Raw genomic sequence first — 27,185 nt, forward strand, 5'->3', positions numbered from 1 at the left:
TCTCTGCTCCCAGATACAGCATATATGCTCTCATATTATCCTTTTATATCATTGTCTTTGAACATGTTACATTTTTGTACTTGTCTGTTTTCTTATTTATCATATGTCTCCAGTAGCAGATATAAATTGCATCAGGGAAAATTATGCCTGCTTATTTCCTAGGTACCCCCAGTGCCTGTTCTAGGGGATATTTTAGGATCACATCAAATATGCCTTTCAAATCCCAGGGAATCTGGAAAATAGGGCTATTTGTCTGTATTATAGGTTTTCACAGCTTCTTATTCATTAATACAGCTGGGAGTTAAAAGGCCTAATTCATCCTGGCTAGGTTTCAGTGTCACCAACCACATCACTCTCCAAAGTTGAGAAGGCTTGGTGGAGCCTGATGACAAGAGGCTGAATATTTCAGAAACAATGAGAAGTTAACTGAATATAGGCAGAATTTAATGGTCCCACTCATGAGGAAAGAAATTAGGTTGCTATTTTTGTTATTCAATTGAGAAACTGCTATGGTTATCCCCTGGGCCATACCAGTAGGTAGAAGAATTCTCAGGCATGGCATCTGGAGGATGCTTGGACAGAAAGGGAGATAAACTGGTAAAAACAGGCTTATGTGAGCTGTGGGAAAGAGAGGTATGAGCAAGAGTCCAGATTCCAATCAGTGCTTCTAGATGGATGGAGCTTTGAGTACTGGGCCAGAGACACAAGATCAAAGAAAGATATTAGAGGGGCATTCTGGCACCATCAGGGCTTTGGCTGAGGCATGGGCTGACAACAGCAAATGAAAGACAAGGCCTCTGCTACCAAAGACACTTCAGAAGAACACTCTCACAGGAGTTGTGTAGGGTGTGGGGTACACTAGATTTCTCAAAGAATGAGGGATGGGGACTCAAGCCATTTTTCTTGGGTTCTAAATGTAATGGTAGCCTCCAGGGGGCTAGGGATGTAGCTTTGTGGTAGAGTGTGTGCTTAGCTTTCACTAGGTCCTGGGTTCAATTTCCAGCACCCCTCTCAAAAATAAAATAAAATGAAATAACAGCCCCAGACAGAAGAATTTAAAGAAACTGTTCATTATTTATATGGGTATATAAAGTGGAAATGAATGGCCTTCCAAATAGCTAAAAAGGCAAACGGAGATGCTCCTACAGTCAATTTCCAGTAACAAAAGGTTATTATTTTGACACTTGAAACGGTATTTACACAATGTCTCTCAAAAATAAATGCTTTTTATAAAGCATATTCTGCCTCTGTATGCTTTACCAATTAAGCCTCATTGTTCCAGGGAGCTCTTTCTGTTTGGGTTTATGAAAACAGACACTTAGCTGACGTATCCCAGGTATGGCTCCAGGAAAAAAGGGATATTGCAACAAACTGTGGAGGTGCTTGCACTGTTTAGAGAAAGATTTAAACCATGATAATATTAAGTCATTTTTCAGCTCTTCCTATATATGATTCCAGCTCAGTTTTTAACACCTACATTAGCCCAACTTTACATAAAAATCTGTCTTTGGTGAGCTTCTTCCTTGTCATTTTTCTGAAAGACAGTAAGCATGCCAAAAAGATTCATGAAACAAAAATTTTTCAAAACCTAACATTCTCTCTAAAAAGTACCTCTTACTGATAAGCAATGAGCAATCTTTGCTGTTTAGTTTTGCATGTATGCACACAGCAAAGAGAGAGAGAGAGGGAAAAAAAAAAAAACCCTAGCGGGTACAAAATTAGAGGAGATAAAAGGACGAATTCTAAGATAATGAAAATTTTAACACTGTCTAAATATATTAGTATCTCTGCTATTCTCATGTTATTAATAAAGGTATTCTTTAAATGATCTAAATCCCACATATAGTTTGAAAACTTAGATTATCTCTAATTCTTGCATAGCACTATACACACACTCAAGTCATGTGAGGAGGAACCCACCACACATATGCACAAACAATATATTCTTTTCAGGATCTATGAATTTTTATCTTCATATTCCCATAACCAGATACTGGAAACCCCAAAGCCTAACATGCACAAAAATGCATAATAAATGTAGGCTGAAGAAGGAATGAATGAAGAAGTGCATGAATGAATGAACAAGGAGTGTGTTTCTGGACTCTGGCCTAGAGTGGCTGTGACCCAATTGCATGAGGTGACTTCTTCATGAGCCAAAACTGGGTTAGAAAACTAATGAGAGTGTAACTCCGCACACCCTATATCTTGGGAGAAGACAAATAACAAAGTCCCCCAGTGCAGAATGTTGTTTCTGCTCAATGTGCAAATTGACTTATGTCTCCAATGACTTGAAGTTATTAACCACAGGTTTTTTTAATTAAAAGGATGAGTAAAATATATATATATATTTTATAATAGCTCATAATTTTCACGGAATCCTCTCTTATGAGATTTTCTAATACTGAAGAAAAACAGAAAGAAGAATATAGCTATAACTTCTTAAACCAGTGTTGTTCTGTAGGGGACATTTCTTTAGATGCCCAGCATTCAACCCTTCTTTCTCTTCCCCTTACTAGTGGTTCTGAGAACTCATGAAGTCCATGGAAGATGAAATTGGGACAGCCTCCCTCCACTACCCCCTGCAGCCAGGATGTTCCACATGGCCAACTGGGTGTTCTTACCAGGCCTGAGAAACTGGAGTATGCAGCCCAAGAAAAAGGAATGGTTAGGACTCATTTGGAGCAGCAGCGTCCACTGGTGGCACTGGTTGCAGCACTACCCTGGCCGTCCCACCTGGGCCATTCCACATAGTCTGTGTAGATACCTTTGTTCATGTCCACGTTCTAACCCTTTTTTCTCCTATTCTCACTTAACTGTATGATCCTACTATAATGTTTCAATAAATTTTAATATTAGCTTAAGATAGATATAGCCAGCTGTTCCTGCTTGCAAAAAAAAAAAAAAAACAAACAAACAAACAAAAAAAAACCTAATTGATAAATCTCCTTAACTACCAATCAATAGCAGAGCTAAGCCTATTTCTGGAAGTCACATATAAAATAAAAAGAAGAGCAAAATGTTATAAATTGTCTAATAAATTAGAACCACATTCAGAGGCTATTTGTGTTCTTCCAGTTGTGGTACAGTGACAAGTCTGGTGGCTTTTGAATCAGGAGGATGCACATTAGAGCACTGACCCTACTGTTTATTGACTATGTGATCTTTGGCAAGACATTGACCTCTGTGAGCCTCCCTTTTCTCATCTACAACAGAAAAATAAAAATATCACACAGGTATGTTCCAAGGACAATGAAAGATCATTTTTTTTAATCATGAAAGCCCTTTTAAATTTGGAAGCTATTTTTATCATTTCAGGCCAACAAACTCTCTTCTATATAGTCTCAATGTGTACACCATCCACATTCATTATATATTTCTTTTTTAATTTATTTTTTAGTTATAGGTAGACACAACATCTTTATTTTCGTGTAGTGCTGAGGATCAAACCCAGTGCTTTACGCATGGCAGGCGAGTGCTCTACCTCTGAGCCACAACCCAGTCCTCATTATATATTTCTTAATTTCTTTTTTCAGGTAGAGACTGGTAAGTGAAATGATTCTGGCTTCAAATTCTAGTGTATAAAGAACCTTTACCTTTACTTTCAGTGTAAGAAATGAAGTCCAAACTATGTTGAAAGATGAGTGAGTGACCTTTTATTTCTCAATTAAAAAACTTAAGTTTATATTTAACCCAATTTACTTTGTTCTCCTACTGACAGACACACAAATGTAGACATTAAGCGCTGTATTCACGACCCAGCTCCTGGGGCTGGGCATGTAGCTCTGTGGTAGAGCATTTCCTTGGCATGTATGAGGCCCTGGATTCAAACCCCAGCACCAAAAAAAGAAAACACACAAACAAAACAAAAGAGCTCCTTGGCTGGGTCATACTTCAAAGCTACCAACTAAACACATTGACTTCTACCTAAAACTAATATGGTTGGTATGTCATCTTCATATAGCAATGTCGCTTAATACAAAATTAAATATTGCCCATGGAGATTCTTATGTGGCCATAAATGGAAGTTTTCTGGTTATGTGATGCTATCACAGATAAAGGGCAGCTGCGGAAACTGAGGCAGAGGTGCATAAATCAGAAGGTGGCATGATGCTGGTAAAACAAGAATTATAATCTGAAAAACGGTCATTGTCATGAATGATACAACAATTGTCTCTTGGAAGCTGATGTAACTCCTCCAGCAGAGGGTTGAAAAAAATAGGGGAAAAGAAAGGGACACCCATGTGGGACTGCTCTCCATTGCTCTACTTTGGGAACATCCCCTTGAAGAAAGAAGGGAAACATCCTTTCTTAGGGGCTTTGCTTGCTTGAAACAGTCCTTTGTCTATGCCAGTGGTTGTCTAACTTGGCTGCACTTGGTGATATTTTTAAAAAAGTCTGGAGGACAGGCCATGCCCCAGATCAAATAAGTCAGAATCTATGGGTGTAAAATCCAAATGCTGACATTTTTTAAGCTCCTGGGAAGATTATATCGGGCAATGCAAGTTTGGAAACCACCTATATTGTTTCAAAACCTGTTTATTCCAGTAAAGTCTTGAATTGAAAGCATCTGCAAGTATACTACAATTTGAAGCCAGAATCATTTCACTTACCAGTCTCTACCTAGTACACTTGTTTAAGCTAGTGCACTTTTGTAGGTAATTTAGAGGACAAGCAAAGCAGCCAGTTTTGCACTTAGCTGCCCAACATATATAAAAGCTAAACCTGAGAGTTTATTTTTCCCTGTTCCTCTACCCAGTTCTCTTGATGCTTGAACCTGGAAATAAAGTCAAGATATCCTTATTATATTATGTGCATTAACCGTGTTGTTTTGAAAATATTTTCAAAGGCCTAATCACTTTTATGACAAAAATATTGGCCTTAAACCCAAAGTCATTTTCTAGTGTAGTAGTAGCCTTTGTAGGTGGCTCATCATTTCTCTAAGGCATTCTTTCTAAAATGAAATATTCTATTCTTGATGTCAGACCTCAGAAGAATTATTTTTGAACATTTGAAATATCCTTTTCTCCCAAACTATTTTTATTATTTTATGTACAATTCTCTTTTTCTGGATTACAGTGAAGATGTTATTAATACATCAAGTATTTTTGGTTAAGAAATACTAGAATAATAATAATAACTGCCATGTATCAAACACATATGTTTGATGTTTTGCTTAATGCTTCACATTATTAGATTCTCATGGCAACCAAGTAAAATGGGTGCTATTATTATCCTCAGTTTTTCAGGAATGGAAACTAAGGCTTGCAAGTGATAATTTACTGAGGTCACATGTTTGTTAAATAACAGTTATGTCATTCACTTCATGGAGGCATATGTGGGTGAACAGAAATTTATTGAGTGATTGTGTGCCTGACTGTGTCCTAGTCTCATATATTGATGTCTCTCATCTTATCTTCATCACCACTGAAATATAAGATAAAAATATAGATACAAGATGATCTAGGGGAGAAAAATAGATCAAGAGCCATCTCTTGAGGCTCCCTTGGCCTCCTGACTTTCTCACTCCTGCTTCCTCTCTCATTATTATCTCCAAAGAAATGAGGGCAGCCCTATCAGGACCCAGAACAAACACTGCAGGAGAAATGCCTTCTTCCTCCTCCCACTCTTTCTCTTAATCTTCAGTCTGCAAATCAGGAAAAGAAACAAGTCTAGGACTAGTACACTTTTGTAGGTAATTTAGAGGACAAGCAAAGCAGCCAGTTTTGCATTTAGCTGCCCAACACATATAAAAGCTAAAACTCAGGGGCTGTGGGTGTCATTCAGTGGTGGAACACTTGCCTAGCATGGGTGAGACAGTCCCTGGGATTTATCCCCTACACTGTCAAAAACAAAAACAAAAACAATGAAGCTCCTAAACTAAACTAAAACTCCACATATATAAGCATAATTAATTTTTTAGATTTTACTACAACTCTATTTAACACTAATATTCAAGACTTGAAGTGTGTGAGTAGATTTTCCCCTTAGCATTTAATACAAAATATTTAGAAACATGGGTATGTAAAAAAACTGAAAATTACTTATATAGAAAGGAAAAACTGTAGATTTTGGTGTGTATGTATGTTTTGAATTTTGTTTCAAAAATGAGGTCACAGGATAAAACTGCTTTATAATCTGGTATTTCACTTAATGTCATTTTAAATGTCTGCACAATATTCAAGTACCTTGGTATATCCTTAGTTATTCAATCCTCTATTGGGTCTTTAAATTATTCCTCATTTTTTATGGTTGTAAACAATGCTTTAATGTACATGCAAATGTTGGCAGCCTACAGGAAACTTAGAAATTATATGAAAACTACAGCTCAGAGTGGTCAATTATGTGATCAAAATTATCCTGTTACAAAGCTTGGCAGAAATTCTAAATGGGGTGGGGGCGGTCTTCTGTTGACAAATTCTGACCATTTTCCTCTATACCAGTGGTTCTCAATTCCTACTATATGTTCTCAAATCAACTGTAGAAATTTTTTAAATTATCATTCCCTCACTTTGCTCCCAGACATTCTGGTTTAATTTATCTGGGGTGGAGCCCAGGTATAATAATTTTTAAATACTATAATGTGCAACAGGGCGAAGAACCACTGCTTAATACCAGGCAGCTGCTGAAATCAGGATCTCTCAAGAGTGGTGTCCCGGGACCCTACCCTCTAAGCATTAGCTTCTGCAAGTTAAAGTGGCAACTGGATAATGGAGCCTCTTGAAACCTCCTATAATTACTCTTTCTTGAGCTAAAAGTACATGGGCATATCACTCTTGTGATTTCTTAGTCGATTTTCACAGGGTATTTGGTCTTTAAAGCTAGAAAAGTGCATATTCTTGTTACTGCTCAGGTTTTAGAGAGCTTTGAATGTTTTGCTTTAGAGCTGGTTACAAGGGAAAGGCTGGAGGGCAGACGAAGAGCTTCAATTCAAGGGAAATTGGAGTGTCTCAGGCTTTTCTCACTTGTACTCATAGCTCCAAATCCTTTAGCATTGGCCCTCAGATCTCAATATCTCTGAGTCCCCACCTGCTTGGCTGCAGCCTCTCCAAGCATTTCCAGAAACTCCAAGGTTGTATTTCTGTAAAATACTGGTAGGTGTTTAAATGGTAGTGTTATTTGCTCACTGCCTAAGTAAGCTGGCTGGAGCACCTGCAGACTCAGACCCGACTGTCTCACAAAAGTGTCAGCTGGACTAGAATTTGGCCATTACTGCCATTATCCCTTCCTAATTGCAGTGGAGTTGGAAATGGATGGTACCTTGAGCCTAGGAAAAGTAGAACTCACCCATCACTTTTTCAGACCAAAGGTTGCAGGTTAGAAAAAGACTGCTTGCCATGTCTTCCACTTCTTTGGTGAAGTGTATGAAGGCAAGGTTAATTGGATTGAAAAACTCTAGGATTTAGTAATTCAATGTTCCACTCACACCCACAAATTCCCCTCCACCAGGGCTTCAGTTGGGAACAGGTTAGGTGCAAGTATACCAGAGTATACTCCCATAGAAACTAAGCAAAGTGCTAAATTACTTCTCCCTTGTGGTGAATTCGCACCCTGCTGTCACTTCTGTGATGGAGATTCTTCAGATCTGTATAATACATCAGAACAACAACTGAAGGCAGATAAGTGCAAGAAATAAAAATGGAGATGGGTATTCGCTCATAAGAGATAAAAGAATCTGCCTGTTGCAAGCTAAAAAAAAAAAAAAAAAAAAAAATTCCCTTAAAGATAAATAACAGAGTGAATGGAGAGGAGCCCTGTGGGATGGAGGGCAAGGCCATGGCTTCTCACTCCATGCTCTCGGGTCATGTGGTGAAGGCAAGTCACCTCTCAGAGCTTCAGTTTCCTCATATGTAAAACAGAGATAATGATTCCCACTTCATAAAGGTGTAGTAAGGATTAAATGTCCTTAATGTAAGTGGAAGCACTTTGCTCTGGGAAAGCAGAATATCCATGGTGACAATGGATTCTGTTTATTCAACTAAGGGTAAGTGCACTTCTTAGGGCCCTCGAGGACTCCAGGAAATCAAGGGATATCACACAGTACCCACTTAGCTCTAAAGTTGTAGACCCTGCAATGGTAGGTAGGGTGAGAGGACTCCATCAGATGCCTGAGAAGGAATATGAGTCCCAGTAGCTGTTTCTTCAACTATTCATTTAACTTAGCTTGCTGAGCTAGGGTAGAGAAGGCCCCAGATCAAGGACACCTTCTCCTATTTCTGAATCTTTTTCTGTCTTCATCTCCACCTCCATTGCCAGAATATGTATTGGGGAAATTCCTGGGGTTTCACTTGTCCCTGTGGGGTGTGGGGAAATAGATTTTGGGAAATAGGTCTGGAAGAAGGAATAGTGCTGTAGGAGGTTGAATGGTGTCTGTTTACCACCTGAACCCTAGATGAGACTCAGCCTCAGTGATGAGATGAAGCAGAGGCAAAAGATTCTAAAAATACATCAACAGTTTAAAAAATGGGTAGAGTTTTTTCCAGCCCTTGGCATGGAGATAGTGTGGTGGCTATTCTCCCTCTTCCCGATGGACCCCAGTACCACTCCACCACTCTAGGGACTGGTTGTTTTCAGAATACCTAAGACAACACCTTTGCCTGGACTTGTCAAGATGATGGCATGGAAGCTGTGCTAAGGGGCCTGTGGACAGTAACGATTGCTGTGTGGGGCCTATGGTTGCAGATTGATCATGTGCACTTATTCCTTAGGGACTAATATGGTAATAAACAATAAAAAATTAAAGAACCCTGAAAATGCAGGAGTTAGGAACCTTACTAACCTTGAAAACTCCAGAAGGTATAATTGCATTAGTAATATAATAATAATGTTTGAAATATTGATGCCAAATCACATATATAGGTGCTAAATCTATGACTAGAAGAAGCTATCAAGACAAAGTTAAATTATTATAGAATTTGTGGATCTTGGAGTTTTCATGAACCTTACAAGTCAGCCATTTGATCTAGTTTCTTCCAAACGCACAAATTTCTTCCCTAAATTTTTTTTTCCTCTGCATGTCACACCAATGTCTTTCTAGTCCAAATCCCCTTCCCTTTAGTCTCATCTCACCTGACTGCTTTTCTAGAAGAGGGAGAGGTAAACAGAGGACAGCATGAGAAGAATGGATAATTCCAGGCTGCGTTCAATCTTAGTCTTAGAACAGGGACAGATTCAATATACAAAAGGAAATGTTAGATACAGTTTCCATGCCCATGAGAAGAAAAAATCTGATCATAGAATGAACACTCATTTGGGAATTCAGAAATAGCTATGCAGATACAGCCATAACTCTTATAGAGTAAAATTTGTCAGTGTGTCATATATGGTATTCTCTTTCAGTTAAATCCTACCAGCTACTAAATCATATAAATAACAAGAAATCAGGTTAAGACTTTTTTTTTTTCCCCCTTAGGACTTCACTTAGATAAAGTAAAATGTGTATATTTGATATATGGTACGCATGCAGACCTCAGACTCTGACAGGCTTGATCTTGCTCATAAGATGATTAATGGTTCCTGTTTAATGCAAAAGAATAATATGTGAATTATATAATCATTTAAGTAACTGCCTTCCTGGCAAAAGAGGGTCTTTCAAGCAATTTGACTTTAGGACAAATGTACAAATATTATCATTCCTTCCTTAGGTTCAATTCTAGTTTCCTAAGGCTAATAAAATAGGATTGGCCTTCATTAATTAATAACTCAAAACTAAAATGTATTTCCTTTTTTTCTATATTTGGTAGGATTTTTTTATGAGGTGAATGATATTGACAATCTTTAATCTCTACCATATGCCACTGTGAAAGCAACAAAGAAATTAAGAAGGTGACACTGATACCAATGACTAATACAAATCCAAAATTATAAAATTTCCAGGCACTTCTCAATTTGTCCACCATCAACAACTGGCAAATATTCTGAGCAAGGAGGTGATAACTAACAGAGGCAGACACAGAAGGCTGAGGCCCCCTGAGTCAGAAAACACTGGCCAACGTACAAAACCATGGTATTTCATACACAAACATGGATTCATGGTCTCTTAGAAAATAAGCTACATATCTGTGGTAAAGGTAGAGGTGGATCTCATAAAAATCTAAAGGAGATCAGTGGAGTAGATGAAAGGGACCAGGGGGACAGAGGAGAGGAGGGACAGGAAAAAATCCTGGGGAATAATATTGACCAAATTATACTGTTATACAGTGCAGATATGTGAATATGTAACAATGAATATCACCATTATGTACAACTATACTGAAACAATTAAAAAATGGAACAAAAATAAATAAGATTTAAAAAAAAAAAAGGAAGAAGAAGAAGCATCAAAACCGCACATTTGGCCCATGGGAATTGGCAACCAATGAAACCTGGTTGCCACAGCCTGCTTCAGACGCCTTGGCACGTGATCTTGCACTCACACCCTCATCTATCTTGGCCCTAGCTGGACATGAGTTCAAAGACCCTGAGTCACACACTGCCTCCAGCTTCTTGTCCTGAGATCCACCAGTCCCTTTTATTTCCCTTCAACTTCATCCCTTCATCTCTTGGCAGTACCAACTCCTTAATCAGCATATTTCCCAAAGAACTAATTCGGCCCTCCTTCCCCATTTCCTTTCTTCTTTTTCAGCTGAATCATTCTCCTTGCCTGCCTTGTTCCCCCTCACATCCCACAGAATTTCCTCCTCAGAAGCTGGAGAATGCCTTTAGAATGCTGACGCGTCAAGCAAGACTCTCCCGGAATGAACTGTGCTCGCCTTGCTTCTGGAAAGATTATACCTAAGTGGATACCTGAAGTCACTTCAAATTTTCACATGAGATGTACAGTGGCACCTTACAATAACCTGATATGAAGATTTAGAGAATAATTTAAATCCACTCTAAGTCTGAACAGATTTGGTAGCTTAAAACACATTTCTTCCTCAGAAAACAAAAGACTGAATCTATGAATATAAAAACAGTTGATATGGCTTGTTTTATGGAAGGAACATTTGCAGAGTGATTCTGTACCATGGTGGATATTGAGGCCTAAAATAATCTAAGCAGTTTCCTCGTTATTCAACAATGGTACAGTATTCAAACAGATGCAGCCATTCGAGCTCAAACTTCAGACAGACAGAAAATGTGGCTTGTGAGGTGAAAGATTCATAGGACTTACCCAGTGCAATCTGTCAAATCTTTTTCTTCCTTGTGGAGTCACTCTTAGTAGGTGGTTGATGTGTCCTGTCTCCTGATGGTGTGCTGTCTAGTGGGAGCTACCACCATTCTCCCCTCTGGCTGTGCACACATAGAAGGCTCCTCAAATGTCTACAGGTTACCCTCCCACAGCTACCCTCTAAAAATGATGAATTCTGAGGCTTTTGGCCACCTGTGATAGCCAAGGGAACTGACCCAAATGGGGAGAGACCTTCCACTCACCCTCCAGTAGAGTGAGCATTTCTCTCTCCCATGGATGCCCTCATCCAATCTATATATTCCTAAGTCCCAGTCCCAGAAAGTTCCTGACCATTTACACCTGCTTCACCTACATTACTTGGGGGTAAAGACATATTGTGGTCCTCATAGAGAAGACCTGTCTACTTTGGCTACTACTTATGAACAATGCCTAGGGGAAAAATATCACAACACAAAAACAAACATCTTTATAAAAATTAATAAACCACTAGTAAGAACAGGAACAAGTCTTAAGATGATGGATCCTAGACACTGTTTATTGATTTCTTACTCTGTGGAAAAATATGCATGGGCCCCATCTTTCTCTCTCTCTCTCTCTCTCTCTCTCTCTCTCTCTCTCTCTCTCTCTCTTACAATAAGAATAGATAAAAAAACAGAAATGAAGTCACAAAATCCAAAATGTTTGAGGTATATAATTCAAGAAACATTAAGTAGTACTATACATCAGAGACCATTTTGGGGATAAATTTCCCACTTGAATTTTTCCTATATCAGATATATTTGGTGAGGATAAGAGGGATGGTTTCCTTTTTGATTATAAGACAAGTGACAATATTCAAGGTAATGGAATAATAAGAATATGATACTGAAAATGAAACATGAGAAAATATCTGCTTACTGATAAAGAATATCTGAGGGGGGAGGACCTATCAACTTCACATATGTCCTCAGCTCATGAGTAGATGGCAAGAATAAAAAGGCTACTTTCTTATGAGGGGTCCTATCATCCCAGTGGAAGCTGTCTCTCATTTGAGACCCTCCAGCCCTTGGTACCATTCCTCACCCTCACCTGCATTTCTCTTTTACTCTTGTGCTCATTGGCACCCTGAAAGGGAGCTGGGTGGCCACTGTCATTGTGGTGATGGGATATCCTGTTCCTGCTATAATGTCTTCTGCCTTGAAGAGACAGATCAGCTCTTGAAATACCCAGAATTCAGCCCAGCCATGCCTGAACAAAGTCTGGTCCTTCAGGGTCATTTTTAGGACTTGCATAATCACAACCCAGAAGGACAGTGCCTGAGGATAGAGCAATTTGAGTAAATGTGGTTATGAGGGAAGAAAGTGAAAAATTTGGGGTCCAAAGAAAAGTGCTGAGACCTCAGGAATGCAGAGCCAAGATCCATTTGCATTCCACTGGCAGCTCCAGTAAAGCCATAATTTTGTTATTCTTCCATCCTGTTTTCCTTTTCTTAGTAGCTGAGAAAACCTTAAAAGCCCTCAAGTCCGCTGTGTGTGGCAGCTGAAGAGATCCTTATTCTGAAGTGTGTTCAGGGGAGGAGAGAGATTCTAAGTGGAAATAATAGTTTGTGGCAGTGGAAGAAAATGAAAGGAATCCTGGGGCAGTCCAAGAAAGAAAGGGTCAGTCTGGGAGAACAGCCCATGGAGTGGCTGGAATAAAGACCAGGGAGACTAGTGTTCAAACCCCAGCCCACCAAATAGTTTAAACAAATATGTCAAATTTTCAGAACCCCAGTTTACTACAAAGTGATGATTAAAAAAACAAAACCAAAAAGAACAAAAACAACAACAACAAAAAACCCTAGCATTTTGCTTTCTCTGAAAAGCTTCCACGTGTGCCTCACCTAGAATCCAGAGACAACCCTGGAAATGCATTCGCCCTGAAAAGGACAGCCATCTTGGAACCATAGGGAAAAGTCAAAAGAATGACAAGGGCCTCAATCCTGACATTCTTGAACTGGTGAAATAATTCCAGCTCCCACCCAATTACATAGTTGGCTCTGTGTTATGGTCACTGTGGCCAATCTCTGACATGTGCAAGTAAATTTACTTCCCAGTCAGCATGCCAGCCTTTAAAAACGTTATCTCACTGGCCTGTAAGAAAATATTATTTCTGAAGAACTCATTTAATCATGAAGCAATATTTGCAAAGGGCAGAACATATAGTAGGCTCTTAAACTCCTATTTCTGGCCAGGTCTAGTCCTAGCTACCCGTGATCACTTCAGCCCAGGAGTTTGAGGCCACTCTGGACAACTTAGTAGGACCCCATCTCTAAATAAATAAATGAATAAAAACTATTTCTGTCTCCTTTTGGTGCAAGACCTACAAAGAGTGTCTCATGAGGTTTACCCATGGCAGGAAGCCACAAATAAAAGAGAAAGTACATTCCTATTTGCTTTACAAGGTCCAGCCAAATGGCATCATCCCCCTCCTGAAGTCTTCCTCTTTGGCTATGCCCCCTGAGGCAGAGCTGACTGCTGCCTCCTGTCTACCTTCACTCATCTGGATATTTCTACTGCAGCATCTATCACACTGTTTGACAATGGTTTGTTTACATGTCTGTCTCCATCCAGATGCTAGATGCTCAGCACTTCTAAGTGCAGGGACTATGTTTTTTTCATCTTTATACTTCTGGAACCTAGCACAATATCTGGCCCATAATAGGTGTTCAATGTTTAATGAATAAGTGAAGGAACAAACTAAAAAGAGAATGGGCAGGAAGGACAGGGAAATGCTAAATATCTCCTTCTACTTTTTTCTTCCCACTTCAGATCCTTTCCTTACTTCCCACATCTAAGATTCTCACTTTTCCCATTTCCCCAGTTTTGCTAAAGATGGTGTCCTGGGCTTTAGCTTATGGATTAGGAGAGTTTTATTCTCACTAGATAACTGGTATGAAGAGAGAGATAAGTACATCAGACGATTTCTGGAACTGCAATAGCAATCTTGGGACCTTGAGGAAAACACTTGGAGTACTACAGAAATCTCAATCCTGGTATCCTTGAATTATGAACAATGCTTGTAATGTCCCACCCCTGGCATTTTTTTTTTGGTACAGGGGATTTAACTCAGGGACACTTGACCACTGAGCCACATCTTCAGCCCTATTTTGTATTTTATTTAGAGACAGGATCTCACTGAGTTCCTTAGCACCTCACTTTTGCTGAGGCTGGCTTTGAACTTGCAATCCTCCTGCCTCAGCTTCTGAGCTGCTGGGATAACAGGTGTGCCATACAGTGTCAGGCCCACCCCTGTTTTTTTTAAATTATATTTTTAGTTGTAGATGAATACAATACATTTATTTATTTATTTATTTATTTATTTATTTATTTATTTAATGTGGTGCTGAGGATCAAACCTAGCACCTCACACATGCTAGGCAAGTGCTCTACCATATTGGGGTTTTAATTTATGTATTTAAATCATTGATATCTGGACTGTGTTACAGCTAAAGCCAATTTTGAACTAATACTCTAGCTTGCTTTCTTTTCCTCAAACATGCCAAGGTCAGTTAATAGTTAGGAACATTACACTTGCTGTTCCCTTTGCCTAAAATGCTTTTCTCTCAGATTATCACATAGTTAATTCCTTCTCAAAATAAGATATTAAGGTAGGATGTCACTGCTCAGAAGATCCTTTTTAACCACCCTATCTGAAAATAACTTCTCACATTGCATCCATAATTCTTTCATATTATTCTGCTTTATTTTTATCACTGCATTTATCACTATCTGAAATGCCCTTTTTGCTTGTTTCATCTTGGTCACCCCTTCCCTCCACAGCATGAATGCAGAAACCTTCTCTAGTTTGTTCAGAGTGGTTGTGTCTGTAGCACCTGGAAGAACACATGGCATATGGTGGCATATGGTGGGTGCTCCATGAATAGATTCCCAAATAGAGAGATGACTCCTGGAGTTGGGCCACAAATAGAGTTTCCCATACAAAATACTATCATATGTAATGAATGGGTTTATAATTTAGGGAATTATGGGTTAAATATGATTTATAACCTAACTATAGAGCAGTGTTTATAGGAGATACTGAGCTTTGAGTTCAATTTCCCTTAATGAGCTCATTAAAATCTGGATCATAGAACATTTTGTACTTTATCCCCATATCCAGAAAACCCTCCTGCCTCCTCAAGTTGGTTGTATAGCTGCTTGCCCACATTTTATTCGTAACAGCAGATCAGATTTTAACTTCTTGATGAAATGAAATTCTTTGATTTACTAAAGGTGGCTTCAAAAAACTTTTTTAAATTTTTTTTTTAGTCTCTCTCAATGTCAGGTAAGTTTTGAAAACTGATTTCTTGAGTGTCCTTACCTATATTCCTTCCAGGTCTTATCTCATTTCATATCCTATTTTGGTGAAACTCATACTCAAATCCCTTCAAAGTCATCTTGTCTAACTTCCTGCCCTCTTCAGTGTTTTTTGTGCCTCATATTTTTTGATGAACACCAAAACTGATGCTTTCCTCTGTTTTGTCGTTCATTGTGAGAAGCACAGGAGGTCATAATGAGACTATAAGACCCTGACATTCAGGAGAGTGACTTATTATTTACTAACGAGTATGCCTTTACATACAGAAACCATCTGCCTAGACTAATAGGATAGAGTTTTCCTGTTACATACATGTAAGAAATTAAAAAGAACAGCGTGAAGAAGTGGAGACTTTAAAAGTTAAGTGGTAAAAGCTAAGCCCAGGCATATAGGTAGGGTACTTTTGACAGATTTTTAGTTGTTTCTCAATCTTCATTTGCTCTCTCTCTTTTTTTTTCTTTTTTCTTAGCTATAAATTTCTCATTTAATGTGGCAAGGGAAAATAAAACCCTTTAGGTGAAAGTGTGCAGTTAGATGTGACAATGTGATGTAGTTCGGAAAGAGGTTCTATTTGGAACTGCTTAGGTGGTGATGCAGCTGGAATTGTGGCCTCTTGCCCTTCCTCTTTTCTTCCTTCTAGTTGGGAACCCAATGCAGTAATTTTGAATCATAAAGTGAGGTTTCAGGTGGAAGCCACAAACTAAGGATGAGCAACAGAACCATGGTTACATGAGTCACCATCCCCAGTTCTAAATTGTCCATTCTAAGACTTTTCTGTGCAAAAATAAAGCCTGGTGTTTTTAAGCAACTGCTACTTTAAAATTTTTTGTTAAATGTAGCCACATAATCCTTTCTGATACAGATGATCATGTAAGCAGCTTTTAAAAAATATCCCAATGCTCAGACTGCATCTCAGGCCAATTAAGTCAGAAATTTTAGGGATGGAACTTAGGCATAGCAAATGTTTAACACTGCCCCAGTGATTCCATGTGCAGTTCAGGTTAAGAATCACTGTGTTAGGCTGACAGGCCTCGTACGTAGCATGTTCCAGAATCTCCTAGGGGATGCAATGATGCTTGTTAACAACTTGAGTTTCCAGGCTTCACACCCAGAGGTTTTAGCTCGTTAGGTCTGAGGGCAGGTGATTCCAGTACTGACAATCCAAGGATCACATCTGAAGAGACACTGCTTTAGGCAGTGGGAAATCTTTGGAAGTTTTAAAGCAAAAAAATAACAAGATCAGAGGAGGATTTCAGGAGGATTAGGCTGAATCTGATGAATAAATCGAAGAGAATAGGTGAGAAATTGAAGGTAAGGAGATCAGATGGGAGGTAAAAGAATAGTTGATGGCCTGGGGGGATATATTTTTGAACTAAGAGGGTGGCCACAGAAATGGGGAAAAGGGGAAAGAAAGATTAGACACTGAAAAAGATAAAACACTATAGGACTTGGTAACTGAGAGGATAAGGAGTGGGGGAGCCTCAAGATATTCTTAGTGGAGGAATATACTAGGGGGTCTGACTTCTAGGTTAGTATGCATATAGCCCCTTTTGTTTAAACTCAATTAAATAGCTGTCTACTATTATTTAACTATGTATCTACAGCTACAAACCTTAGGTTGATTTTTGTTTGTTTGTTTTAGCCCGCGTGTATCTAGAGCCTTTCATTAGGTTGAAAACATTTATTTGCTAAATCAGTTCTATTTAAAGGTTTGGATGCTTTATCCTAACAATTTCACAAATAAGTTTAGTGTGTTTATAAATATATGTGTGTGTATATATATACACACACACATTTATATCTCTGTGTGTGTGTGTGTATACAAGCAGTTAAAGATTTTTCATGAGGTTTTTCTTTTTTCCTTTTTTTAAATCAAGTAAAGTGAAGGAAATAAATAGGCAATGTAGGTATTGCTCTGAAGCCATGATGTATACAGATGTCTCTGGGATGCAGCACAACTAAACACCCAAGAGCTAAAAGTTTAAAGAACAATTCTAAAAGACGATCTCAATAGTAACTATTATTTAACTATTCAATATAAAGGCACCAAGCAGGGAGATATAATGATGATATTAAACATAATTACTCGTGAGTAATTGTAAAATAACACACTGACCCCTGGTTGGTTATAATAATGAGGGCTTATGCTTCAGAAATTGATCTTAGATATGCTCTTCAAGTCCTCCATTATTTGAAAACCAACATTGATTTTAGAGTTATAAAACAGTAAAAGTAGCAATCAAATATAATAGAAATTTCATAAAATGTGAACTAATCTAATCTCTCAATTCTTACTAAAGTTTGTATCACATCACAGTTCCTTTTAAGAATACACTTTGAAATATCAAGTAAACTTAATGAACAAGCAAGGCATGCATTGTCACTGAACATGCCATTCATTGTGTGCAGATAATGAAACACAGCCTTGCCCTCTTGCACTTCTTAGTATAAACAATAAAGTGATGATGAATTTTCCTAAAGTTCATCCTAGACTCAACTTTTAATTGGAATATCCATTGAGAAAACCCTAACAAGGTGAAAATAATTCAATCTGTTCAGAACATAAAAAGGCTCAACTTTGCAGATAATGGAGGAACACTTTTCTAGATCCCTTCTCACATTGAGTTTAGTGGCTAATCAGAGCACTCTCTAATCTAATGTGAGTTGGTACTTGGTCATGTGCTCCACAGTATGTTTATGGTCCTTAACCAATAGTGTTCACACCACCGAGGGGCTGCCATCTGCCCAGTACTTCCCTGCATATCAGAGAAAGTAGTCACTCCACGTGAGTATTGTCAGTTGATTTTTGTTGACCTGATTGTGTCCTTGTGAAAATGAGAAATTTGAATATAGACACACTCAAAAGCAAACACCATGTGAAGCTGAAGACAGAGATACTTCAACAAACTGGAGAGCACCAATGATGGCCAGCTAGGCATGAGGCTAAGGGAGACATATGGAGTAGATTCTTCCTCATAGTCCTTAGAACTAGGAACCAACTCTGCTGAAACATTCCCCTTAACCTTCTTGCCTCAGAGCTGTGGGGCAATACATTTCTGTTGCTTAAAGCCACCCGGTTTGTAGCACTTTAAAATTATAGCCCTAACAAACTAATGCAGAATTGTGCTTTCATCATTATCTCAAAGAATAGCATATTCGTTTGGTGTAGACATAACTTGCCTTTTACTATTTGGCCAGTTAGAATTTAAAATTATAAAGCAAAACACCTGTCATAGGAAGGGAAAATAAAGGACAGAGTGGGTGGCCTGGCATGCTTGCCAATTGCAGGGCTCTTCTGCTAACAGCAGAGGCTGTCACTGCCCACTTAAGGCCTCCTCCATCCTGTGGATCAAAGAAAACTGAGAACTTGCGACCATGGTCACTGAGCTCTCTCCTTCCACGTTTTCACAACTCATGTCATTGCTGTGGTCTTGGCCACAGTGTCAAAAGGAACTTTACTAAGTTGCAGTTCTATTTTCCTTCTTCCTAAAAAATGGAGCAAGGGAATGGACCAGAAACCTACTAGAAGTGGGAATGAAAAAAAAATGGAGCAGGAATTTTGTATAGGAAACAAACAAACCAAAACAAACCAAGGAGGGACGAGGCAGAGAGAAGGAGAAAAGGAGAGAAACACAGGCTTGGCTGGTCAGGAAATCATTGCTGGAGGGAAAATCATGAAATCTGTATTTATGGAGCTCTAGGATAATTTGTTACAATGCTTCTAAAAACATCAGGAAATTAAGATTCTTCTTATGAATTTAGTATATGTTCAGATTCAAAAAGAAAATTATTTTTGGAATTTAATCATCAAACTCCCTATGTGGTGCTTCTTATTTCCTAGGTCTGTCTGTAAACAAAAACTATGTGATTTTACATCAATTAATGTTGAATACTGAAATAAATGATGAAGCCATGAGACGAAGAGCCATTCAGTTCAACCCTCTCATTTAGTTGCACAGGGAATTTAATGGGCTTGTCCAATGTCACACAGGCTACAACAGAACTAGATTTTAAAAAATTTAAGTATTATATAACTTATGAAGTTGATATAAACAAAGAAAATATGTCTGAACCTAATGACTTCTCCATGTTATCTGTAAGGTGTTCAAGATTGGGCCTTTTGGTGGCTTTCTGGAAAATTTCACCATAGAAAATTCCTCAAAATATAATGTAAGAAACAAAGAGAAACAAAAATTTATTCCAGCCATAATATTTATTTGAAAAATATTTGATGGATTAATATACATTTTTATATAAATGTATCTTGACAACCTGAACTTTATGTCTTAAAATTTATATCTTCACAATTATACTAACATCAACTCAAACTTAATAATAAGATAAATGTACTATATAAAAGGCAGCTTCCTAAATACTTGCCCCTTGTAAACGCCATATGATTTGGTCCTATTATTTATTAACCTTATTTTGCTGATTAGGAAACTAAGGCAGAGAGATAATGCCTTTGCCCAAGGTTGTGAACTATGGTAGCACTACCAGTCTGGCCCCCAAGTTTATGTACTTAGCCACTATACCAGATGGCCACTTGCCACTCTGTGAAGCAATTTGCATATCAACTTGCACATGTACCCTTAGTAAGTGGTAAAGCCAGAATTTTATCCAGATCTAATCTGATTTAGAGTCAATGCTCTTTTCCATTACACTATCTTGCCTCTCACATTAGCATACTTAAATCTTATTTTTAAGATCTGGCATATGCCCTTCCACACTTGGAGTTTCTTCAGCAGCCATTAACAGAAGGTATTGGCATGAGGAAGACTCTGTTTAACACAGATACCACAAAAGCAGCCTTAGACAGGAATCCTAACCACCAGCCCACCACAGCATCAGCTACTGGGATTTGCTGGGGGACAGTGGCACTTCTGGGTCACCCCTCCCCTGTGTGTTGTGCTCTCATCATTCTCAGGAGTTGGTGGAATGTTTGACAGAATAGGCACTAGACCAGGGAGCAAAAGACTCAGGTTCCAGTCTTAGGCAGCCTCTGATAGGCAAAGTGTCCATCAGACAGGCTGGGCATGTTGTCCCTTCTCTGCATATTGAGTTCTCTTAGTCCTCTCAAGTACTCCATGAGCGAACAGAACAACTAGTTTACAGATGAAGGAACTGATAGAACATTACTTTCATCAAGGTCATAAAAGATGGTATTTATTCCAGGTCTGTCTGACCAAAATCTCCTGTATACTCTGCCAAGTTGCCTCTAAATTCATCTTAATCTTCTGAATCTCAGACTCCTCAAATATAAAGTACTCTGGAGCAGAAGTCACTTTGGGAAGGAAGTCCAAGGAGACAGGGTCTGGACCATTACCCACTGATATGAAAGCATGCATGTGCATAGATACATACATATACCCTCAAACAGTACATAGCAATGCTACTTTGGCCTGTCTTCTAGATTTGACTTTCTACATTTAGATTGAAGGAAAGATTTGCTGCTTAAAACGTCTACTTTTTTGCAGGGGCGGGGGACTACTCTTGCAAGTGATCTTCAAATCTGTGTGTGTGTGTGTGTGTGTGTGTGTGTGTGTGTGTGTGTTTTACTGCAGATTGAACCCAGGGCCTCACATATGCCAGGCAAGTGCTCTACCACTGAGATACATCCTCAATGCAAATAATCTTTAAGGTCCCTCCGGCCTTAATATGTAGGAAAAGATCTGAGTTGTAAAGGTTTAGTAACCTTGGTAAATCATCTCAGGCCGAGAAGACTTCTGATTCACCTGGCTGGGTTTGTGCTAAGACACTTGCTGCCTCTGAAATAAAAGGCTGTTGCTGAAACAGCTACTGACCTAACACCATTTGAGAAAGTATTTGATTGCGTTGGGAAAGATACATTTCTAACCCAGGGTGGTCATGAGAAACTCAGCTGGGTTTTCTCCTTTGTGGTTACTACCATACCTGGAGTGATTCAATTGATTAGGGATGAAAAGGAGGTAGTAGCATTTGTGGCTTAATTCTGACTCATAATTTTTTTCTTCCTCTCTCTTTCATCTTTTTACCCTGTCTACTTTCAATCCCATCTCCCTTCTCTGGCCCAAGGTTCAGCTGGTGGACAAGAAAGGGGTAGTGGTAAGCAATGAATTCACTAACTCTTTGGTGAATTTACTAATGTCTTCAACTCCTGCCTTTCTTCCACCTGTACTCCTACAAAAGCATCAGTGCTTAGAGGCTAGCTATCAGATAGGTATCTTGATGGATGCGTGGAGAGCAAAACTTATTTTTTTTCCATCCCTCTAACTTATATCCTTTCACTACAAACTACATCTGTAGAAAAGAATGAAGCCAAAAAAAGACCAAATGTTAAGTATGGTGATGGTGTCTTAAAAAACATTTATTGAGATATTCTTTATATACTATAAAATGAATTCACTTTTAGTTGTCAATTCACTGGTTTTTAGTTTATATGCAGAGTTGTACTTTGGAATATTTCCACGTTCCAGTTTTGGAATATTTCCATCACTCTAAAAAGATTACTTGAGTCCATCTTGAGTCACTACCTGTTCCCATCGAAGTACTATGTAATCATTACTTGTTGTCCCTATAAATTTGCTTTTTCTGGGCATTGCATATCAACATAATCATATACTATGATTATGACTAGATTTTTTTCAGTTAGCCTATTCTCTTTAAGGTTTATCAATATTTTGGCATTGTTAGTATTTTTTCCTTTTTACACAACTCTTGAAATGGTATCATTAAAAGATCATCAGAAAAGAGCATGGATATCAGAAGCAAGAAAACATGGGGGTTGAATCAAAGGTGCGACTTTGTAGCTGGGTCTTTGAGCAACTTCCTTAATCTCCCTGGGCCTTCTTAATAAAATAAGAATAATAATCCCTCCTGAGATGCCTATTTTATGAATTAGCTGGATCGTGACAGCAAATAGCAGGCACTCAAGAAATCCAATATTTTTCTTTACTTTTGGAAGAACTTTTGCTGTTTTCACCCTAGCTTTATACTGTAAAAGGAATCTTACAGTCTCTCTACTGGCCTTCACGTCAGGCTTGAAATGAGAAGCCACATAACAAGCAATATCAGAAATGGAATTCTGCAAAAAGGAAATCACATTCTTCATTGATGGAGCCCTGAAGGTGAGGAACCAGAGGAATTTCCTTCAATTATATCACTGTCACCTTTTATAAAGAATGTTAAACTGCATTTAATTATTTTCAAGGGAGGAATGTGTCAAATTTTATCCTAGGTCATTTTCGGAAGTTAGCTTTACCTTTGCAAAGATCTAAGAATACCATATTTTCTCACGAATTCTTATAAAAAACTTCCCCCCTTAACCATTGACCCTCAGTTAATAGATAAGCAACAAAGTAAATACAATCTACCTCAAATCCTCAAAACTCAACTTTCAGCCAATAGTTTCAGATTTCTTCTTTCCTAAAACTTAGAAGAACTGAATTTCATATGTACAGAAAAATACTCTGAACTGAACTTGTTCATTTCTTCTACTTTCTCTGCTTAGAATGAGTTCTTGTTTTGAGTTTCCACATAAAGGGATCCTGGATATAACTCCATCCTACACTCTTAGACATGAAGGTTATAGAGTTGCTATGCCTCAGCCCTGAGTGGAAATTTGCTTGACCTAACCTGCTTTTCTTGTGAGACATTGTTTCTCTATACTTTTTAAAACCATTACTCTCCCCTCATGTTTCTTGTTTTGTTTTTTCTCCACTTCACATTTGTCCCTTAATGTTTCACATTATCTTTGTCTCTCAAATATATTATAGCCTGCATTTCTTAAAATACACTTCCTGGATTCACTTCCTATTAAGTACATTTGTGTCCCTCACTCCCAGGAAATTAGAAAGATGTATCTTTTCTCCTGATATAAAATGACTATTGTCAAATGTAAGCTAGTAAGAAAGGCAGCATAGAGCTTTCCAGTCTTTTTTATAGTGACCAGTAATAGTCATTATTGGAATTAAGGATGATGAAGAAGAAATTATATGTAATTCCTACAAGGATCAATTTACAACATTAGTAGGTGGGTCTGACTAATTTGAACTTCTATTATGATAAAGAAGTTATATAACTTCTTTATATAAAGATAAAGATATATCATGACTGAAACAAGCACTTAAATTATTGTATTTGTACAAGAATTTCTGTGCTTCTTTGCTGTAAGTACTTTAAAATAGCAACTGTTAACAAGTCCCTGGCTAACTTTTCTCCCAATATGGAGATCAAGAAGGAGTAGATGGGGTCCCAGGAGAAAAGTTTTCACTCACTCTATTATCACCTTACATAGACTTGAATAACTTGTAGGAACAAAGTGGCCTAGGTTTTTTTAGATTTGTGAATTTCTCCAATCTGTAAAAACAAACAAACAAAACCCCTCACTTTCAATATCATTACAGTGAAGAGAGTAATTTATATCCAATACTTTATTTTAGGGATTTTATTTTAAATCATAGGAATTTAACTCATGGTATAAATAGTTTGGTAAATCTTAAATTTAGCAAAGATTTTCTCTCTACAGCATAGCCCTTTTCTTTGGCAGCAGATGACAAAATAATCTTGAGGCACGATAATTTAACTTTAATTTGATTCTCAATCCCACTCCTCAAATCTTAAGTCCCCAATTCCATTATGCAGCCATCATACTGAAAGTTAAATTTTTAAAGAAATAAATCACTTATTACTACCTCTCCACACACAAGACTCCTATAGCCTTCAGATTATGGTTTGGCCTATAGTTTGTTTATAGCTCTCTAGAGAATTCCAACCTTAGGGTGATTGGTTTAAATACCGAATTTGCAAAGATCATCTCTGACCCTTGGACACCATTAACATTCTGTCAGTATCCATGCCTCATATACAAATTATCAAATAATGCCAAGAGACTCCTACCCTGAGATGGCAGCCAGTTTTTGGTGTGCCTGACGGGCCATTTCACAGCCTTTGGTTCTTGTCTTGTGCATTTCCGCGCGAAGTGAGGGGCAACTGACTGAGACGTCCCCAATTGAAATGACCAACTCTCGATACAGAGCCACTTGCGTGTTGAACTCTTGGACAAGCTGGAAAAGAAGCCAGTTTCTTTCACCAAACACTTGTCATCAGAAAGTTTCCTATTTCGGTGTACATAAAGGAAATTTCACTGACCTCTGAGCCACCTCCCCACATCTTCTGTCAAGGACCCTAAAGACTGTTTAAAGTTAAGGCGCAAAGATGGAAAGTCTCTTTATCCAAAGCAAATGTTTTTTTTTTTCCATAAGCAAGCCTAATCCTGGAAACTCTATTTGCACAACCACTTGCCCCCACCCATTCAGAATGTTTCTGAAGAGCAAGAGCTTATTTGGAGAGCTATCATTCCACTCCCAGGCAGGTCACTATAGAATGATGCTGGGACTCCCACGTAGATGCTCCCCTCTGCTACTGCTAGGACATGGATATGAAGTGGCACGAGATAAAAGACTAGGATGTTAACAGGCAAAAACAGTCACCTCCTGCCTGGCCATGGAACCCCTCTGGCTCTGGAGCCTGAAGAAGATTTGCCAGTTTCTTCATCCCCTCCGCAGCGCCCCGTGCTCTCTGTTTGGGTTTGTTTGCTACTGTCTCACCACAAAGCAGCACCCCCCACCCCAACCCCAACCCCTCCCTCCTTGTGAGCGAGCCAGTTCACCCTGTCTTTCACATCCACCATTCTTCCAGGGGTTAGAGGCACAACCACAGATCCTTACTCCCACGACCCTAGTAGTGGCACTTTTCTCCGTAGGGTCATTACGACCGGGCTGTCACCCCGAATCTGGGGGACTGCAGATTTAAAAATAGTACATGGCACGTGATCAGCATGGAGGAGCCGAGGATGGGGAGTGGCTGGCACTCAAGCGAACGATTAACATACACGACTTCCCCACCCCCTCTTAAAAAAAAAAAAAAAGAGGCGCAATTTTCACCCACCATCTTGCAGTCGTCCAGGGCTCGCTGGGTTTTGTGGGCGCTTTCGGAGCCGCTGCCCCTGCGCTCCCAATCTCCGCTCTGCAGCGGGGGTTTGCTGATCTGGAAGATGGAGGAGCGGGCGGACCGGCTGGGGCGCTTTTTGCGCCCATTCGGTGCAGAACTCATGCATACACATCCACCAAGCCAAAGACGCTGGTGCAGTGCGCCCCGGCGCGGGCGGCCCGGTGGTTGCCCTGCACTACGCGGCCAAGCAGCAGAAGCCGGGACCCGAGGCGCGCAGCTCACAAGGTTGGAGCTGGCTGCGCGGGTGGGTAACCTTCAGCTTGAAGGAGAGCAGGGGAAGCGCTGGCTGTGCCGTGCAGCATCGCTTCCACTACCAGCTGTGAAGAGGCGCGATCAAGTTCTGCTCAGCAGCATTGCCGGCCCTGTCCCGGGAGCTGGACACTGGCGTGGGTTCGCACCGCTTTCCTCTCGGCATGGATTGCAAGGCTGAGCGAGGAGGAACGCGCTGCCCCACGGTTCCGAGTTTCCATTCAGATGGGGGAGCAGCTTTCAAAGCCTGCGCTGCAAGGTGGTGGGGGGGGGGCGGGAAAGGGTGTCGCTCTTGCTTCAGTGTCTTCCCGCAGCGGTGCTCAGTTCCTCTTTCCCCTCCCTCTGCGGTCGCCAGGCCTGGAAGGGCTGGCTGTCCCCGCTGCAGGCAATTGGCTCTAATCGGTTGCCTTGATCCCTTCTCCGCGGGCTCCTCTCTCTGTTTAAGGATCCCAAATGAATTCGTGGCGGGACTGGTAGACGCAGGGAATCGGTCCGGCTGACGTTGGTCGCGGCCCCGCACATTGATAGGACAGGAATACTAATGTGATCTGTCCATACAACCCCCTTCCCCCTCCACAGTTTATACACTTATCCAATCAAATCCCAGGGAACATCAATTGCAATATTACTTCATCTGCTCTATTATTAGAAACGAAAAGTGTCATCAGAGTAGAGCACATTGCCACATGCTGGGACCTAAACAGGATTTTAAATGAGCCAACGTGGGCTCAAGCCCTCAGCATCTCAGAGGAGTCTGTCTGGGGCCACAGGAGGGAGTGAGTTTTTTGCTTCAAAGAAAGATCTCTTGATGACATAAAAGGGAAGCTTTGTTTCCCTGAATTGTTTTTGTTGTTGTTTGTGGGGGTGGGGAGGCTATCAGGTGGAATACACAGAGACATTCACTCAAATTGGTCCTCATCCCCATCCCATTTCAACTAGCAAAACTCTTAGTTTTGCATTGACAAGTCTCAGGATCCAGCTCTGAGTTTCCCAGTATAAATAAGAAGAAGTAAGAGCCAAAACACTTCCATGGACCCTCAAAAATTATCCTTTCTCCTCTTTGGAGCATCAATAACCTGTAGGTCAATGGAAAGAGGAGCAGATGCCTATATGAAAAGGGACTGGAATGAGGTGTCAGCCACTTATTTTCACTCTCAACCACTGACTTCCTAAAATCCTTCTGGGAAGAAGAGCAAGTAGGGGGCATTCGACTCTAATGCTCTGAGGATGCTTGTTCTCATGAATGATTTATTGGAGGAGAGAGATAAAAGAATTCTGCCACAGGGGAACTAGTTACATGGGGAAAAGCCTATCAAGAACAAATCAGAGGTTCCTGGTCAATCTCTTAAGGGGATATGGAAAGTGCATAAAAAGGGAGAGCCAGAATCGGTCGGGGTGGTTCTGGATTTTTTTTTTTTTAAACAGGACAGTTAAACACTGA

At 39.5% G+C, this 27,185-nt stretch overlaps 1 protein-coding gene across 2 annotated transcripts in view; it reads right to left on the minus strand.

The window, feature by feature from the left end:
* Window positions 1-26,309, minus strand: part of Rgs7bp (regulator of G protein signaling 7 binding protein) — a 99,928-nt gene extending 73,619 nt beyond the window's left edge. The window contains exons 1-2 of one of the 2 annotated variants that reach the window (XM_027951631.2): window positions 25,433-26,309; window positions 24,383-24,549 (exon numbers count right to left, since the gene is read on the minus strand). In XM_027951631.2, coding sequence (XP_027807432.1) covers window positions 24,383-24,549; window positions 25,433-25,597 — 332 coding nt within the window. In that variant the 5' untranslated portion in view covers window positions 25,598-26,309. The remainder of the gene's footprint in view (window positions 1-24,382; window positions 24,550-25,432) is intronic. The other variant, XM_071612566.1, reaches the window with a different exon arrangement.
* Window positions 26,310-27,185: the final 876 nt, after the last annotated feature.

Source organism: Marmota flaviventris, chromosome 5, assembly GCF_047511675.1.
Source record: "Marmota flaviventris isolate mMarFla1 chromosome 5, mMarFla1.hap1, whole genome shotgun sequence".
NCBI classification, from domain to species: Eukaryota; Metazoa; Chordata; class Mammalia; order Rodentia; family Sciuridae; genus Marmota; species Marmota flaviventris.